The following is a 19,517-nucleotide window of genomic DNA, read 5'->3' on the forward strand; positions in this document are numbered from 1 at the left end:
CGGGAAGCAGATAGGATGTGCTTAGCTTCAGGGAGATCAAACTGCCAGACATTTTCTGTAGCCAGCTTTGCCAAGAGAGATGGATACTGGGGGACAAGGGCTGTCCTCTACTTCCTTGCTTCCTGATACTAATTCAGTTCCATCACAGCTGTTGAGTGGTGCTACACTAGAGCCACACAAGTACCAGGATCATTTTCTGAAAATGAGATTCCAAAGCCTGCATCAGCCCAAGGCACCCTGCAGTATACACACCCAGCTGGTCCAGAAACTTCGTCACTGTGTGCTGCATGTTGTACAACCTTGCGATCCGATAACAACAGCTAGTGCCACAGGATGCCAGGATCTGATAGTAACAGCCAGTGCCACTGTCCATGCAGACCAGTAGCCCGAGAAACATCACATGCAGGCTGAGGAAAAGCAGGCGCAAGGAGCAATTACCAGGGGTATCCCAGCTGAACACCTCTAGTCTCATGTCAGCAGAGTGGGAGAAGATAGTGACTGACATTTTTCCTATACAATCTACCAATCCAGACAGTGGTCCTCTCCTCAGTCCCAGCAGTAACACTGTTATAGTTCAACATTGATCAGCCGAGAGCCTAGATGACAAACAATAAAGTCTCAGACTTTCATTGCAGAATGACTTGCACTGATTAGAACACATCAATGAATGAATCCCTGATGCATTTACTGAAATGGTTCAGTACAACTCATTTTGGCAGCTCACCTTGATATATCTTGGAAGTATGTGGCATTTATTTCTGCATTACTGAAAAGAATGGGGATTCTCATTCCTTTATGTGACAACTGGAGCCACCTCTGGCCATGCTATTCCTTTGATGGCTCCTTGAGGGTCTCCTGGTCACTACTCCCTACCATCACATGTCCTTCTGACAACTAATTCACTGAAAATGCAGTTCCTTTTCACTAAATCTAAGGGTTCCCTAGTTTTCTCCTGTTGCTTCTCCTCCACTGTAGCCATGATGTTCAGTGGTGGTGTCTGGCTGCCATGGAGAATTTGCCTTTAAGGATTAGTGTCCTTCTTAGAAAAATATGTAGCAAATTCTACCCCGAAGAGCTTCTGGTAAATACATCATGAAAATTGCAGAAGTACTCCATGTACATTGTAGATCCTAACTTGTTTTGGAAATAAGATGCTGGAAAACATTTTGTAGCCTGTTACATGGCGGGTTGGATGATGTCAATAAACAGGACAGTGATTTGGCGTCAATACCATTCCAATGCCACCAAAACAACAGCAGTACCGAGATCAAAATCAGCTCCACTTATTCAATGCTCTTTTCTGACCTGCACATGAAACAATGCGCTACAATAATTTTCAGTACTCCTCCCAGACTGCAGAAAAATATAATTAGGCCAACATCTTGAAAGTTAGTGTACGGTGATTTGATTGGGAGTGATATTTAAAATAAAAGGCTGTGAGTAACCATATTGACTCATATGAACACTACTAATTAACTCTGATTTAATCAAGCATATTTCTACTTCATAGTTCATGTTTAGTTGTTTGTAGACTAACACTAATACTTCTAAAAATCACTGGAATTACATCTCTGTTGGTGTTGCTAATAAGATGACTGGAGTTTTACTAATGCGTGAATGACTGGGAATTTTAATCTGGCTACATAAAATTGTTTTTGCCTGACACTGAGATACAAGGTGGTTACTCATGGGGAATTAAAGATTTAGAACAATCACTGCATTTTTCAGGAGTTGGGACACAAAGAGCCATTATAGTTTCAGTGAAGGCTTCTGTTTACCAATTGGTGCAGTAAGGAATATGAGCCACCAACAGGCGAGAGCTCAACTCCCAACACTGAGCATTAATTAAACTGTAAAATGGATCTTTCGCCTCATTGTGCAATCTGATGAATATAATTAGGCATGTGATTGATGATTGGCTCCAAAATTCCCAGTAAGCAGAGAGTCATTCACTGGGTGGTCTTTTACCTTTCAGTCTCTGATGAGAGCTAACAGGATGGACAGCATTTAAACAACTTCTCATACTTTTGAATCACTTTCCTTTTCTTACATTTGAATTTACCTCTCAGAAAAAGGTAATATTTGTTCAAAGATTTACAGCCTAGCAAATCTGGGGAGCAGAGAATGGCTGAAGAAAACTCTAATGTATCTTGTTCAGTTGAAACTGAGAAGACAATAACTAGTGTACATCATCCAGAAGTGGTTGATATTATGGAAGGAGCAGGAGATGCCATTCAATCAACAGAAGAAAATGTCCTATCAGGCGCAGTAACCAAATTTCTTTTACCTGAAAATACTACATCCAGTGAAGGACCAAAATCAACTACTGAAGAAAACAGTTCACCTTCAGAAGAGATAATTACGAGTACCAAGACCATTCCAAGCACTGAGGAAACTATTCCAAGCACTGAGGAAACTATTCCATGCACTGAGGAAACAATTTCATATAGTGAAGAGAACTCTCCAGCTCCAGAGGTCATCTCATGTGATAAGGAAACCAGTTCAGCTCTGGAACAGGTTATTTCAGCTGAAAAGGAAATCAGTTATCCTGCAGAAGAGATGACACCATGTACTGAGGAAGCCTGTTTATCTTCAGAGTTGGCCATGCAATCTGCCCAGAAAAATAATTCTTCTGCTGTTGAGACCATGTCTTTTCACATGCAACCCAATTTGCCTTGTGAACAGACTGTCACAATTGTACAGGAGACAATTGCCTCAAATGAAAAAATAAATCAGCCTACAGAGGAAATGGTCTTACCTACAGAAAATGCTAAATCGTCCACAGCAGAAACTGCTATTCCTGAAGTAACATCTATTCAAAGTACAGGTCCAGAATCTGAGATAACATCTTCAAGTTCTTTAATAGATGAAGAAATAATACTGCAGAGCAGTCCATTGGAAAACTCTACTGATGGTGAAATAACTGAAATGGGTAAAGTAGACTACTTATCTTTTGTTTTGGAGCTTTAGTTAATTGTTCATGCCTCTTGCTATACATTTTTGGATGAAAATATTTCAAATTATAGTATATTAAATTTCATGAGTAATAGTAGTTATCAGTGAGTAATGTTGTAATTAGATAATAGCAATAAAATACTAATTCTTGCTGTATAACTGCACAAAAATTGCTAACTCTTATTTAAAACAAATCCAAGGGTTCATTACAACTAAAACTACGTCCCAAATACATTTAAAATATCACACATTATAGAACACAGAGTGATCTGTATGTATTTTTCTATAAGAATCTTTCATTTTTTTAAGAGAAGTAAAACATTTTATAAGGCAATTGCAGATAAGTGAAACTGCAATACTGTTTTCTTTGAAGTTAATACTATGAATATGACAAACGGCAGGAAAGGAATTCACCTTGCTTTGTATTACAGAACGTGTCCATCACATGAGCCACATTGTCCAACCTCTCAATTATTTTGTTTCATTAATCAATGCACATGGTGAAGCAATACTGCCCATTTTGTGATTCTGTGCAAGATGAATTTCTGTTCCAATATTTACTTGCAAAAGCATAACAAATTTAAAAATAACCTTATTTTGTTTGCTCAATGTGTATATTTCTTACACAAATTTTACATATATAATTTAATGAGACTAACAACTGAGTAAGTACCATTTAGATTAGCATAACTTTATTCAGTAAATCTTGAAGAGGTTGTCCTTGAACTTTCTGGATAAATAAAATCCAAAGATATTAAGGCTAATAGATTAGCTGTTAAAAATGCTAAAATCTTGTGAATAGCAACGGGAATCCATGAAGCATATAGATTCTGAAGGTCATCAGTTTTTGGAGTCTTAGGTTGGAAATAAAGGATGAAAATATTGTATTAGATCGCACAGTTCTTTTCTAAGAATGAGAAAATGACTGAAGGAATGGTGACTATACTGCAAAGGGCAGACTAAAGTAGAATTATTTCTTGACAACTAATGTTTAATGGGTTCTGGCGGAGTGGGGGCATCAGGTTGGCTGCCCATTATCATTTCCTCCAATTAATTAGTTCCACAGATTTCAACAGGTAAATAATGAATAGGATATGTAACAAATAGGCCATACAATACTGCATGTTTTGTGCTAATTCCCAATATAAATTTCTAGCCAATGAATTTGGTATACTTTTGCACCTTAGAGAAACTGGTTTACAAAAATCACTTAATTATATCTTAGTCTCACAATTAACAACAATTCAACACTGAAACAGATTGGAGGGCTGTGACTAGCGGTGTCCCACAAGGATCAGTTCTGGGACGTCTGCTTTTTATGATTTTTATTAATGACTTGGATGACTTTTATTAATGACTTGGTAGAAGGGTGGGTTGGCAAGTTTGCAGATGACACAAAGGTTGGTGGTGTTGTGGATAGTGTAGAGGACTGTCAAAGATTGCAGAGGGACATTGATATGATGCAGATGCAGAGGGACATTGATATGATGCAGAGCTGAGCTGAGAAGTGGCAGGTGGAGTTTAATCTGGAGAAGTGTGAGGTGGTACACTTTGGAAGGACAAACTCCAAGGCAGAGTACAAAGTTAATGGCAGGATTCTGGGCAGTGTGGAGGAGTAGAGGGGTCTGGGGGTCCATAGCCACAGATCTCTGAAAGTTGCCTCACAGGTGGATAGGGTAGTTAAGAAAGCTTATGGGATGTTAGCTTTCATAAGTCGAGGGATTGAGTTTAAGAGCCGTGAGGTAATGATGCAGTTCTATAAAACTCTGGTTAGACCACACTTAGAGTACTGTGTCCAGTTCTGGTCGCCTCATTACAGGAAGGATGTGGAAGTGTTGTAAAGGGTGCATAGAAGATTTACCAGGATGCTGCCTGGTTTAGAGACTATGCATTATGAGGACACTAGACTCCCCTCCTAGGACTCTGTCTTTACCTCTCTTTGCCTTGGCGAAGCAGCCAGCATAATCAAAGACCCCACCCATCCAGGATATTCTCTCTTCTCTCCTCTTCCATCAGGTAGAAGATACAGGAGCCTGAGGGCAGGTACCACCAGACTTAAGGACAGCTTCTACCCCACTGTGATAAGACTATTGAACGGTTCCCTTATACAATGAGATGGACTATGACTTCACGATCTACCTTGTTATGACCCTGCACCTTATTGCACTGCACTTTCTCTGTAGCTGTGACACTTTACTCTGTACTGTTATTGTCTTTGCCTGTACTACATCAATGCACTCTGTACTAACTCAATGTAACTGCACTGTGTAATGAATTGACCTGTACGATCGGTATGCAAGACAAGTTTTTCACTGTACCTCGGTACAAGTGACAGTAATAAACCAATACCAATAAGGGAGCTAGGGCTTTACTCTTTGGAGAGAAGGAGGATGAGAGGACACATGATAGAGGTGTACAAAATATTAAGATAGAGTGGACAGCCAGCGCCTCCTTCCCAGGCCAGCATTGCTCAATACAAGAGGGCATGGCTTTAAAGTAATGGGTGGGAAGTTCAAGGGAGCTATCAGAGGAAGGATTTTTACCCAGAGAGTGTTTGGGGCATGGAATGCACTGCCTGGGTCGGTGGTGGAGGCAGGTACATTGGTCAAATTCAAGAGATTACTAGATAAGCATGTGGAGGAATTTAAAATAGAGGGATATGTGGGACGAAGGGGTTAGGTAGTCTTAGGCGAGGTTTAAAGGTCAGCACAACATTGTGGGCTGAAGGGCTGTACTGTTCTATGTTCTATGAAAAGGAACTTTAGCAATACATTAGGATCAAAATTAGACACAGAAATGGTCTTCTAGCAAAACATGAATTAATATTTTAAACATTAGTTCCTGCAGTGGAGGGGGTGATCCTATTACCGCCAGAAGAAGCCAATGAGAAGAAAGAAGCAGAGAGAAATGTAATAAATCACAATGCCGATGAAAATAGTGATGAAATGGAGGCTGATGAAGAAATTTCCTCAGAGGAATTCCAACAGAGAAGTAACTTAGAGTCACCTTCAACTAGTCCCATTCTAAGTAGTCAACCAGAGTCACCAACTAATACTGATTGTGCTGAGGAGCAATCAAGACCTTCAAGGAGACCTGACATTACCAAGCACAGCTATTCCAGGTACAATACTGTCTCTTATCGCAAGATCAAAAAAGGAAATACTAAGCAGCGTATTGATGAATTTGAGTCAATGTTACAAATAAATTAAATGTTGCAACAAATAATGCAATGATAATTACTGTCTCTTGTCATTAAATTTAATTGAATTAATTGGCCTAGAAATTGAATAGTGCCCATAAAAGCTCATTAATGAGGTGATGTGTGGTGGGCCAACATTTTGTTTGAAGGCCCATTGCTGGAAATTTGTGTGGAGTGAGGCCCAAGGAATTGCAGGTTAAGTCTTACACTTCCAAAGGAAATTAGATAAATTATGGGATTGGGAATGGTTGGATCTCCTGAGGGAGATGTAGATGGTCAGGCCTCATTCTTGGGAGGGGAGAGAAATTGGGACTTCCAATATTGCACAGACTAATAGGGGGATTGTTGAGTGGAGTCTCAATATGTCACTAGGAGTTGTACCCATTATTAATGGGGGCATCGGTGGAGGGGGGGCTATGGCAGCACAGGGAAGATGTTTGATGGGACACCAGGTAAGTTCTAGGGCTGAACATTGTGGACTGGGACCTGCCAAAATAAAGAACAGGCCTCACAAGCATTATGAAGTTCTGCTTTTGCATGAGTGGTCTTTGCCACCTCCCAGCCTTGCGTGTGTGATCCAGAATCAGTGAAGCCGCATCTGGTCTTCTGAAGTTTGGTGCTACAGATGCACAAAAGGTCTGGAAGAAAAGTCATGACTTTGTGGAAAATACAGTAAGTCCTTATGATTGAATTTTTTAAAAAAAGAAATTGGACAGTGTAATGCAGGGAAAAAAACTGGCATTTCACAATTCAATTTCTAGGCCATTGTTTTCACTTTTGATTCTATGTATCACAACTTACTATAATTTAAATGCAAAAATTATATGGCTTATTGAATTCAAACCAGCAAAGTACATGAAATAAATTTATTACAGCAGTAATCCAATGAGAAATGCAACTTGCATAGTCTACCTTTTAACCTTGTAGATCATTAGTGCGCATCACAACTATTTCCATCAAGCAGCTCAACAACAGCCTTTTTAAGAAAAAAAATGCTTAATTCATCCTTTGGCCTAAATAATTGATTTATTGCACAATGTTAAATAGTGAATGGCCCCTTAAGGATCAGTATGCTTCAACAAGATCGTTGCAATGAAATGCCAAACAACTGTGCATTATGCTCGTGGATAATCTGAATTAAACCTTATTCATTTCATGTGACTATTGTTAATTAGGTCAAATGGATATTGTGGTAATCACTCGTATTGTTGTTCAAGTTTTCTTTATAAGCTTGTATTATTTTGTTGTGAACAAGCCTATTGCAATTAGAAATTTAGCAATTGTTATGAATGTGACTTAAAATATATGATTAGTTCTTGTAATGTTTATAACCAGTTGCTTTTCTGCCTTAATGTTCATTTTGGTTCTTTCTGTGCTTAAATAATAAATCAGTGCACCACCGATCTTGAACAATTTTTATTGTTGTCTTTAACTCGGTGGTGAGATTTGGGTAACATTCTTTCATATGCATCACAAAATGAAGACCAATTGTTAAACAAGCATATTGTTTTGAAATGTTATTCTTTCTGTCAAAATCTTCTTGTATGTAATGCCCATATTATGTTGTAGTGAGGTTATCACTGGGAATTACGTTGCTGGCTCCATGACACTTTTTGATCAGGCAGCTTTAGTTCTCTAAAGGTGTGGCACTTCTGTGCCAGAAAACTGTTTACTGATATTTTAAGTTGAAAGTTTAACCCATAGGATAATATTTTTATAATTATATAAAATAAAAATTAAAGTTTAACACTATTTATACAAACATTTTTTTTTCAAGTTCACCCCATACTGAATTATATATTTTTTAAAATCATATTCAAATTGTTGAATAAATTTCAAGGCACCACCACTTCATGTTTTAGTTATACTATAGTATCTGTATCGATACAGAGTTATATAGACAGCATGCAATATATCAAAGACTCCTTTTCCTAGGATAATAAATTAAATGCCCTTGAGAATATCATGGTGAACTGCTGCAGTCCTAATGAAGAAGGTATTTGCCGTGTTCTTGGGAAGGAAGTCCAAGGATGTGGATCCAATGACAGCGAAGGAACAGGCAGCATGCTTCCAAATCTGACTGTTGTGTGTGGTTTGGAGGGGAGCCTGCAGGTTGTGGAGTCTGGAAGATAGTTCTTTGGATTCTGATTTTTGCAATGGATGAGAGCAGCAAGGTCAATTAGAGCAAAAAAAAAAGTTTTGTTGACCTGGATTTTGTAGAGAAATTTGCATTCAATTTCTAGCTTTTCCCTGTTGGGTGTCAGCAAGTTTGGGATTCTTGTGCATGTACATGTAATTCCTTACAGTTCTTCATTAAGAAGTATTTGACTATGATCTGTGGGATGCTAATTTGTGCTAATCTTTCACCATGTATGCTGGAAATACACTTGAGCAATGTATGCCAGGTTGGGTCTGTCACAAGAACACTTCCTCTATTCTGCAGGGCACTAATGTAAATACCAGATGATTTACAAGCTTTTTGCATTGTTTTCATTTCTAAACCCTTAATTGATTTGTTTGTAAGTGTACATGTTTTAGTTTCTTAATTAAAAAAAAATTCATGTTTAATAGATTTAAAAACATTATGACCCAATCAAAACATTCAATATTTCTGAATACTGTATTTGATACCTTTGCCACTGGGCTGAGGCAGGAGCTTGACTTAACCGAATGCCAAAGTCTTTTTCAGCATTTTTGGCAAGCAGGGCTTGTTCTGGCCTCCCATGTGATGGAGTCATGCCGTGGAAGGTCTTGTTGCTGCATGGGACCTTGCTGGGAGGGATGAGGCATTCCATCTGGTAGGTTTTTCTTGGGCAATCTGCACTAGGCAAGTTCAGACCTGCTGTGTCAGATACCACTGTCTGCATTTTTGTGTTACTTTTTTATCATATTTTAGAAATATCCAAAGCATTTTTATAATTAATTATATTTTGCAATTACAATTGGTACTTGGCTAAATGATGGCGACCATTTTGCACTTAGCAAGCCATCACAAACGACAATGAGCTTCTTAAACAATTCCACTACCTCTCATTGCTATTTTTGGTTGATGGAAAAAATACTTGATACCAAGCAGGAGGGCTGTCTGTTCTCCAAATAGTGTCACAGGCTATTTCCTTGGATAGACACAATGTTTCATACAAATATTCACCCTTCCATTTTGTATAGCAAATTGGCCATGTAGATGATACACGGATGTAGAAAGAGGCAGGAAGATGATCAATCTACAAACTTCTGACATACCATTGGTGTGAATTAAGCTAAATTGCGATTTGAAAAGTAAATTTTGGAGTCTATTTAAGTCAAGTTTTTAATTTTGGAATACCCAATTTCAAGTAAAGCATGGCCCCCATCAGATCATTCGATATACCTCCATTCTGCAAACTAATTGACAGCTTAATTTTAATTCAATCCAAAACAAGAACTGTGTATTTCCTGAATTCATTCATTTCAATGATACAAAAGTAAATGTATTAAAACTGCTGGTACTTTAAAATGAAACTATTCAGTCAGCAATTCCAGTTTAAGTAGGTTTATTCACCATATGCGTAACGGGCCACATATTGGTGCTCGTATTTCCCATACTATAATTCCAAACCTTGCTCTCAGTGGGGGTAGATTCTCAACTGTTCAGTATATTCCCTAGTGATAAGTCTCAACCATCTGAGACTACACACTGCCTTTACGATACTGTCCCAAGAGTAATAATGACAAAGGGCTGAAGCAAGTTCTCTGCCATCATTTGACAGAAAACATGATAATCTAGGAATTTATTTTGGAATTTAAAAAAATGAATAACTTTGTAAAACCATCAGGTGCCTAGAAAATGACCAACAAATACCCTAGTAATTTGAATCAACTTTTCAAATCAAATGACAAAGCATGAAACACAAAACAGCAGTCAAATAACCTAATGGAACTCAAAAATTTTCAATATTTGGCTGTAATAATAAATTATTTTCTGATTAATGTTAAGTAAGGAGTCACCATAAGTGAGACATTTACAGTAATGTAACCAAATTATTTACTGATTAAACAACATTAAGTAGAATTTTATACCTAGATTCTCCAAACAGAAAATAATAGTCTCTTTTTGTCTAAATTATCTTGCATCATCCAGAATTAAAAGATTGTTTGTTTAGTATTAAAGCTGAAAACATGACTCCTATTTAATTTTGGCCTTTTTCCATTGCCAAACTGAGTGAAACAGTTCTCGAGGAATAAACATGTAAATCATTATATCAGTCAAGGAGTTGTTTACAATGTAAAGAAACAGAATTAGACAAAAGTCTTTTATTTCACAGCACTGTAAAAATATCTTAACATTGGACATTGCACTGATTGTAGACCACATGGCTGGACAGATGTTTTGTAATTAAAGAGTGACCTCTTCTGGCACCCAAGGTGTATAACCACTAAAATTGTGCTAAGTTCAAAGCAGTAATATTCCTTTGCTGTTTTATTTTAAATCCTTCTCTGAACTATCAATTGTATGTCAACTGAGGATACCAATTGTAAATATTTGTATAATTGAAATTTACTGTGGATCAAGCAGAATGTTCTTAATGGCTGCAAAGAAAACTGATTGCCATCACCTCTACTACTGATGGTACTACACTTGAGTTCCAACACTAACAAAATTCAGCCTATCCTTTTGTCATCTGCACTATTGATATAGGCTTGTTTGTGCTCAATGAGTTCAAAGAAAGTGAAGCAAGAATAGGCCATTTGACCCCCTTCATACCTGCTCTGGCATTCAATAAATTTATGGTTGATGTTTTACACCACTGCCACTTTCCTACACTAACCCCATACATCTCAATTTTCTTAATATTTAGACATCTAACAGTTTGTCTTTCTAATAAACTCTGTGACTGAGCTTCCATAGCACTCTCACGGTGAATGCTGAAGATTCACCATTCTTTGGTTGAAGACATTTCTTCTCACCTCAGTCCTGTATGGTCAACATCATATTTTGAGACTGTGACCCCTGATTCTGGACACTCCAGCCAGGGGAAACACCACCTCTGTATCTAACCATCTCATTAACTACTTTGTGAGATTCGGCGAGATCACTTCACATTTTTCTAAAGTGCAGGCTTAATCTGCTCAGTGTCTCCTCGTACAACAAGTGTACCATTCCAGGAGCCAATCTTACAATATTGATATTTCATTTTCCTTCACTGTTATCAATCCTTTTGCTAGTCACAAACTGTTTCTGGTAGTTATTAACTGGATTACACGTTTGAATTAAGTTGTGTAGTGCATACAGATGAAAATTGCTTAAAGTGTATTGCCCAAAATACTTGAACTCTTATGTTAAAAGAAAGCTTTTTGAAGATAGAAAAACCAACCCATCACAGAACTACAAACAAAATGCCCATTTCATAGTTCAATTGAACCAAATGAAAGAAAAACTTAAACCTAAAAACAGAATTACTGTTTTCATTATTTTTTCATCTTACCTCATCTTGTCACTTGGATGAACATTTAAAAGCTTTCTTTTTAATAAAGATATCAAAGTATGATTTCAAATGGAAAATGTCCAAATTATATTAATTCACAAGTGATTTGTATTTACTATTGTTATAATAAATTAATTTCCACAGTTTTCTAAAAATAAAGTAGGTGAGAAATTACATCACATTAGATGAAACAAAGTAAGGTTTAATTTTTCTGTAAGAGCAGAAAAATATTATTGTTCATGCTTCAAGCCAAGTATTGCGTAGTGCCCTGTATTCCAGTTCTTTTTGGTGCCCACTTGGAAACATTTATCTTTAAATCTTGTTCTCAGGCTATTGAGGTTGAAATTGCATGTTTTTTTGTTCAATGTCATTCATTTTGGCAGCATCCCAAACAAATAATATTTCAAACAGTTAGCCCTTTAAAATGCCTGCATCACAACAGGTTGTCATCATATCATTACCTCCATTAATCCTTATAATAGTTGGTAAATTTCCATTTCTGACGGGGGTTAGCTGGATCACAAGAGTTTATCATTAAGACTTTTCCAAATAGATTACCTTCTAAACACAAAGGAAACTGAGAAATCTCCCAAAGGATGTGATCCGTCTACAAAATAAAAATGTATTACTTAGCATGTACTAATAAGACAAGACATTCTGTGCCATATTATAATCACACATCTGCTGCAGCTTTAAAATTCATAAGCATGCATTGCTTTGTTTTCCACAACTTTTTCCAATCAACTCTTACCTTTCCTAATGGTTTTAGCCTACAGTGCAGATGAAAAAGGGACTAAAGTTAAAGAAAAAAAGGGCCAAAGATCTACTTTAAGGAAGTCTTAAACTTCCTTTAAAAACTACAAAGAAAGACAAATTGAATTGGAGTGGTCCATTGCACATCTGTTTATAACTTTTGTAGAGGGCTGTCCAGAATCCATGGAAATGTCAATTTTTCTACTGAGTGGCTACTCTATGTTTTCAGCTTAGCTATGTCATCAGCAGACACTGATGTAGCTTGGCAAAAGTTGATATCTCAAAAATGTTATTTGATATAGGTCAAAGTCGATGCAATGATGAAAAACTGTACTGTAGTAATTTTAAATTGTATCTATAACCTACATGAGTACTTTCATTCTGGCTTTGATGATGTTAGAAGTTACTGAAGGACATATCTTAAAGGATGACATTAATTTGAAAGATTGGGGTGCATGCCCCTCTGCATGTGGGAATTGGGCAAGTAGCAATGAATTAATTATGACCTACGTATTCATGAAGTGCTCCGTCAGGGTTTAAGTATTTATCGTGTCAACTCTTGCCACTGGAGCAAGATTCCACTTACATTGTAATTTATTACAATAAATTAATTCACTTTAATCAGGGATGAGGTAAGAGATTCAGATTTCAATTTACTTTATGGAAAAAAAAACCTTGAAAGTATTGTAAGTACTTACTAATGTTGATTCAGCTGTATACGACTGATGGAGCCACCTTAGATTGTTGCTTTTTTTATCACAAGGTTTCATCCCAATTTCCCGTTTCATGTCCAACAGAGCTATGCACAAGTCTTTTTGTTGAATTAGCCTTAACCATGAATGGTTAAAATGCTGATTCTGTCAAGAAAATAAATATTTAAAACATTTTTAACAAGTCTTTTGCAAAATATCAGGCGCAATACATCTTGAAAGGAGAGAGAAATTCTGACTGTCTAACCTATCTATGCCACTCTTAATTTTATAAACTTCTATCAGATCTCCCCTTATAGCTCATACCCTCTAATCCAGGCAACATTCTGATAAACCTCTCCTGCACTCTTTCCAAAGCCTCCACATCCTTCCTCTAATGGGGCAACTAGAACTGCACACAATACTCCAAGTGCAGCCTAACCAAAGTTTTATATAGCTGCAACATGACTTCCTTACTCTTATACTCAGTGCCCCGACCAATGAAGGCAAGCATGCCATACACCTTCTTTACCACCCTATCTACTACTGTGGCCATTTTTTAGGGAACTATGGACTTGGACCCCAAGATCCCTCTGAACAACAATGCTGTTAAGGATCCTGCCACTAATTTTCCCCTTGTATTTGACCTCCCCTAGTGCAACACCTCACACTTGCTTGGATTAAACTCCTGTACTCCAGCAGTTCTGTGCTGTGTAAGTCTATGACAAAGCCAAAACTGCAAACACATGCTTGAAAACCCATTTTAGATTGAGTGGTCCGATTCAAAGCATTATATTTATCTTGCCGAATCCTTTTCAATCCAGTTGAGTTACCGACATTAAACTAAACAAGTCAAATAGTTCTTGTGGAGACACAATAGAAACTGCAGATGCTGGAAGTCTGGAGCAACACACACAAAATGCTGGAGGGACTCAGCAGCATCTATGGAGGGAAATGAACAGTGAACGTTTTGGGCCAAGACCCTTCATCAGAACTCTAGAATAGTTCTTGTGGCCTCACTGGGATTATATTAAGTGGTGACAGTCTCAACAAACTGAATACTGATATAGTATGTAATAGTGTATGATGTAGGATTATTATGTAACAATGTTACTTACCTAGCATAATATTTACATCAGATAGAGAATCAGTTGCCCATAATGCACTGACTCATCCACCTGGTATATAAATGCAGATTAATCTGCTTCAATGACTGCATCAAAAATTTGAAGCAAAATCAATAGAATTTAAATTCTGCTGCCCTTTTTGCTAGAAATATATAGAAAATTATTGTTAAAAGTTTCAATCTTTGGTACTCAGAAACGGAGTTAATTAATAAATGACAAATTAGTGAGAATGATTCTGATGTATAAAATACATCAGGCAAGATGGTATGCAGAATGATTAAGACTCTTGGCATATGTTACCAGAGAGAGACTCTCAAACCTGGTAGCTGATTCTCATTTAAACTTGACAGGTGGCCTGCCATGCTTTTCTGGTGTCTATTTCAAGCTTCCTGCTTAGCTCAGAAGGGTGGGAAATCCTGCAACCTAATAATGTTAAACCAGGGGGGGTGTAGGGTGGGCGGGGGGGGGGGGGGGGTTGTTGTTGGCAGTGGGCAGGGTGGAGTGGTGCAATCTATGGAGTAACTAAGCTTATCTCAGTCTATAAATTGCTCCAAGGAGCATGGAGAATCCATAATTTCAGTAGTTTCCAAATATTATTTTGACTATTAATATATTAGTGGGGTCTTTATCTAATTACAAGAGCATCGTAGATTATTTCAAGGCTTGGAACAAATTGGCATGATTGATAAGTTTGCAGATGACACCAAAAGTAATGGTGTGGTGGATAGTGAAGAAGATTGTCTAAGAGGATATTGATCAACTGGGCAAGTGGACAAAGAAATGGTAGATGGAATTTAACTCCAATAAATGCAAAGTAATGCATTTTGGGAAGTTAAACCAGGGCAGGACATACATGGTAATTGACAGGGCCCTAGGAAGTGTTACAGAACAGAGAGACCTAGGGGTTCTAGTACATAGTTCCCTGAAAGTGGTGATACAAGTAGATGTGGTGGTGAAGGTGGTTTATGGCATGCTTGCCTTCATCAGACAAGGCAACGAGTACAAGAGTTGGTACGTCATATTACAGCTGTGCAGGATGTTGATGAGACTGCACCTGGAATATTATGTGCAGTTCTGGTTGCCATAAGCCAGAGAATGTACAGAAAAGATTCACAAAGATGTTGCCAGGACTGGAGGGCTTGAGTTATGAGAGGCTAGATAGGCTGGGACTGTTTTCCTGGATTGGAGGAGGTAGAGGGGTAACCTTTTAGAGGTTTATAAAATCATGAGGGGCATAGATGGGGTAGATAATCATCCCAGGGTAGGGGGAGTCTAAAACTAGAGGACATAGTTTTAAGGTGAGGGGAAAAATTTAAACAGGATCTGAGGGACAAGTTTATCACACAAAAGGTGGTGGGTATATGGAACGAACTGCGACAGATACAATTACTCCATTTTGAAAGACATCTGGACAGGTGCATGAATAGTAAAGGTTTAGAGGGATATGGGGCAATAGAATTAGCTCAGGAAGGCATCTTTGTCAGCATGGACAAGTTGGGCCGAAGGGTTTGTTGCCTTGCTATGCAACTCTGACTTTAAAATAGAAAATAGGAACAAAGAATAAGTTTTCCAAAAAACAGGAGTGTACAGAGACCAAAATAAGTTCCATGTAATTTAGTTAATGTCTTACCTTTTCATTAATATCACATAATTCAAATGAAAATGTGCCATTTTCAACCGCAAGACATTTCCTTGTTCCAACATTAAACAGCTAAAAATGATAACAGGAGAAGGCAGCATATTGTTAAAATATTGTTAACATATGGTACAATATTAATTTATCAAATTCCACCTGTGTTTATTTTTAAAATATTGACTGCCCGTGAGAAATGTGCTGACAAATTATCAATGCAAGGAGTGATCTTCAGAAGGTTTTATTGGCAGAAAGTGGAAATTGAAGACTTCTTTGCACATCTTAGGCCTGTTATGTAATCTGAGAATCATTGGTCTCTCTCATTATCAAAGGCAAGTTAGTTATTTTTAAAATAAGCAATTGGATGAAATTTAGCTACGTGATAGTAGCTTTTGTAAATCCACATCCAGTGAAACACTGACCAAAGATGGCAGTGTCTTTATGTTGATAGCACATAGCAGAATTTCATAGAAATAATTTAAAATATTTTGAATATATAGTGTAGAATAAAAAAAACTAGGTGTCAGAGTCAGAAAAGAAGACATGTTGCACAAGGAGCACATGTGTGATACTAAACTGAAGTAAATTTTGTATCAAGCTTCAAATTAAATTGCGTAATAATTAAATACCTCTGAACACATTTTCAACCATTTTATTTAAGGTTTAGTTTGATGTATTAGAAAATAAAGGCCATTTGAGCATGTCAATTAATGACTTTTGTGGAGAACTTGTGTTCGGTCTGTAGGAATAACCCTGAGAACTTCCAGTTGCCTACCATTTTAATTCATCATTCCACTATAACTCTATTTTTGTTAGCGTCTACTGCACTGTTACAACACGGCCCAATAAAAGCTTGAGGAACAACACCTATCTTCCATCATGGCTCATTGCAGCCTTCAAGATTCAATACTCAATTCTCCAACTTAAGGCAACTCTTTCTGTTTGTATCAGATCTGGCTATTTCCGGCCTCAATATTTTAGCTCAGTTGAGTCTTCCTTTTTTTTTTCCCTATTTGCTGTATGGCTTGCTGGGCATATCCCACAGCCCTATTATTAGCAACACATTACACAGACAAAGAAGCATAATCTGCAAATTTAACTGCCGCATTAAATCACTTGGTCTCTTTCTATCAGAGATATTCTTTTTGTTCTGTCCATTGGTCTTCCATCTTCTGTGTTACTGAAAGCTAACTTGTTTTCTCTTTCCCATTTCTGCTGAAGCCTTGGACCTGAAACGTTACCCATCTCTTTCCACAAGTTTCAGGTCGTTTAAGAGACAAGAATTAGAGTAGTGTGGATATCTCGACGGGTTATATCATGGGGGAATTTTTAAAGTTGAGATATTTGAACCAGGAGCCATCGTAGGTCAGGAAATATAAGTGGAATGTGACTTGATGCAATTCGCACATGGTCAGCAAACCTTTTAATGAACAATAAGATTAGGCAAGTACAATTCCATTCAGCTATAGGATGCTGAAGGGGAGTTTGAGGAGGAAGGTAACTACAGCAAAGGCTGCAGATAGATTGATAAGGATGAGAAATCCCTTTGAGATAGCTGCATGCTTTTAATCATGTCTCTAGCTCATCCTCCAAATTAACCATGTCACCACTGGAAAATGATCACCTTTGTTACAGTCACATAAAATTTCATTTATGATCTAGATATGTACTGTTTTGGTTACGTGGCCAGCACAAAAATCTGATTGAAAGGATTCAAACATAGAATTCCAAAGACTATGTGCATGAATTTGAAGGCTACAAACTATATTAGCTTTCATGTTTTCTCAGACTGCCTTCCTTAAATTTATAAGAAACATTGTTTAATCATAAAAACTTACCAAGCCATCGGATCTCACTAAAGATGTTTGTATATCAGGATAAACGTTTTCTAAATACCACTTGAAGCTCCTACATTGAAGTTTTTCTCGGAGTTCTTTTTGCTTGCTTAGGTCTCCAATGTTAAATTCTATGTTATTTGTGTTAAGAAGATGGTGGTAACCATGACCATAGAAAACATCGACATATTCATCCAACCAAACCTCTGCCACACGAGCCAAATTCCGCTCCACTGTCTTAATTCTATCCTTTGGAAATGTATATGGATTGCCATCACGAAAAATATGGCCCACCCTTGAACAAGGGATAATCTCAATTTCTCCTCCACACATCCAAACCTGTTCCATAAATATATAAAAAGAGTTGGACAAGTAGAATTATTTCAATAAATATATATTCCAAATCTGACTGAATTTTAAGTTATAACAGAAAATGTACATAAGAAACTTTAGGAACAGTAAAAAATAATTTAATCCAGTGGTTTGATTTTCAATTTTTGATAACATTGCTGTTGAAGTGTGTTAGGACAAGATCGTCACTCCACATGACCCTACCACCAACACTAGTGAATTTTCCGAGATCAAAAAATTAGGAAGTGACAGTAGTAGTTCCATCTCTGACCGAATAAGGTGGGAATTGCAGTCTTAAATACCAGCACCACGTTTAAAAGGTCTGTATTACTTGGAAGTGTCCTAAAACGAGAGGTCACAATGAGAAGTGCTAAGCATCAGATTAAGAGACACAAAATTCTATCAGTTTCCTATGGAAATTTCTTCAAGTCAAAATTTAGGTGCCAGGAAGAAAACATATCAGCTTCAAAAAAACTACGAGTTAGAGGTCACAAAATCAAATCACAAAATTGGGACATCTTCACTTAAGATATCGCTATTGTATTCTCATTTATTGGGGTTAGAAACTGACCGGCCTGTTCAAAGATAGAGCTGTTGCAGAACTCACAGTTGCCAACTCATTCACACTGCCCAATGGGTCACTGTTACAAATAAACTACAGGCACAATGAAAGTTCCCCATGGTATACAATGTAGCATAGAAGATGTATGTATTTCTGACTGTTAACAATTTGAATTATTTTCCCCCAGAGTTAAGGCAATCTTTAAGTCATGACACAGCAATTTGCAGGATTTCTTCTTTGTTTCTACAGCAAAGGCAGGTATCCTGTGATATACACAGGTCTATAAACAAAGATCCTTGGGTATTGGTGATAGTGAACGTACAGAGATAATATTGAAGATGCTTCCTTCCCAAGAATCGATCCTCAAATATTCAATTTACACAACAATACAAATCACAAAACTTATCATCCCAACTTTATTCGCCACAACAATGCAGATATTTTATTCAAGGATGAACTGTGGGATTTATTTTCTAATTCGTCACAGAAGGAACATTTTTAAACAGCTTTATTAAATGCTTAGAACGTAGAACACAAAACAGTAGAGCACAGGAATAGGCCCTTTGGCCCACAATGTCTGCACTGGACACAGTGCCAAATTAAACCAAATCTCTTCTACCTGCACGTGATCCATATCTCTCCATTTTCTGCATATTCATGTGTTTATCCAAAAACCTTTTAAACACCACTATCATATCTGCCTCCACCACTTCCCCTGATTATGCTTAAAGCATAATCTTCCATTTCTGAACCCATACTGGTTGAATTTTACCAAGCTGAAATTTTCCCAGCAGTCTTTCACTTGTCAGGCCTTTTAGCAATACTTTTATATAATAAAAATTTTATTGCAAATAATCTATTATTTTGATACAATGCTAGATCATTTTAGTGCAAGGACAATCATCATTATTGCAAGCTTGTCCTTGAGCTCATATGCCAAGATGTAAT

At 37.3% G+C, this 19,517-nt stretch overlaps 2 protein-coding genes across 2 annotated transcripts in view; one reads left to right on the forward strand and one right to left on the reverse strand.

The window, feature by feature from the left end:
• The first annotated feature begins 2,010 nt into the window (after nt 1–2,010).
• LOC127574677 (ermin-like) lies at nt 2,011–7,542 on the forward strand. The gene is made up of 2 exons (XM_052023921.1): nt 2,011–2,932; nt 5,794–7,542. The coding sequence occupies exons 1-2, from the start codon at nt 2,125–2,127 to the stop codon at nt 6,162–6,164; spliced, it is 1,179 nt and encodes a 392-aa protein (XP_051879881.1). The 5' UTR covers nt 2,011–2,124; the 3' UTR covers nt 6,165–7,542.
• A 2,973-nt stretch (nt 7,543–10,515) lies between these two features.
• Nucleotides 10,516–19,517, reverse strand: part of LOC127572273 (polypeptide N-acetylgalactosaminyltransferase 5) — a 35,440-nt gene continuing 26,438 nt past the window's right edge. Inside the window, exons 7-10 of the mRNA XM_052019300.1 lie at nt 17,660–17,995; nt 15,819–15,899; nt 13,071–13,229; nt 10,516–12,226 (exon numbers count right to left, since the gene is read on the reverse strand). Coding sequence (XP_051875260.1) covers nt 12,086–12,226; nt 13,071–13,229; nt 15,819–15,899; nt 17,660–17,995 — 717 coding nt within the window. The 3' untranslated portion in view covers nt 10,516–12,085. The remainder of the gene's footprint in view (nt 12,227–13,070; nt 13,230–15,818; nt 15,900–17,659; nt 17,996–19,517) is intronic.

This window comes from Pristis pectinata, chromosome 1 (genome assembly GCF_009764475.1).
Source record: "Pristis pectinata isolate sPriPec2 chromosome 1, sPriPec2.1.pri, whole genome shotgun sequence".
NCBI classification, from domain to species: domain Eukaryota; kingdom Metazoa; phylum Chordata; class Chondrichthyes; order Rhinopristiformes; family Pristidae; genus Pristis; species Pristis pectinata.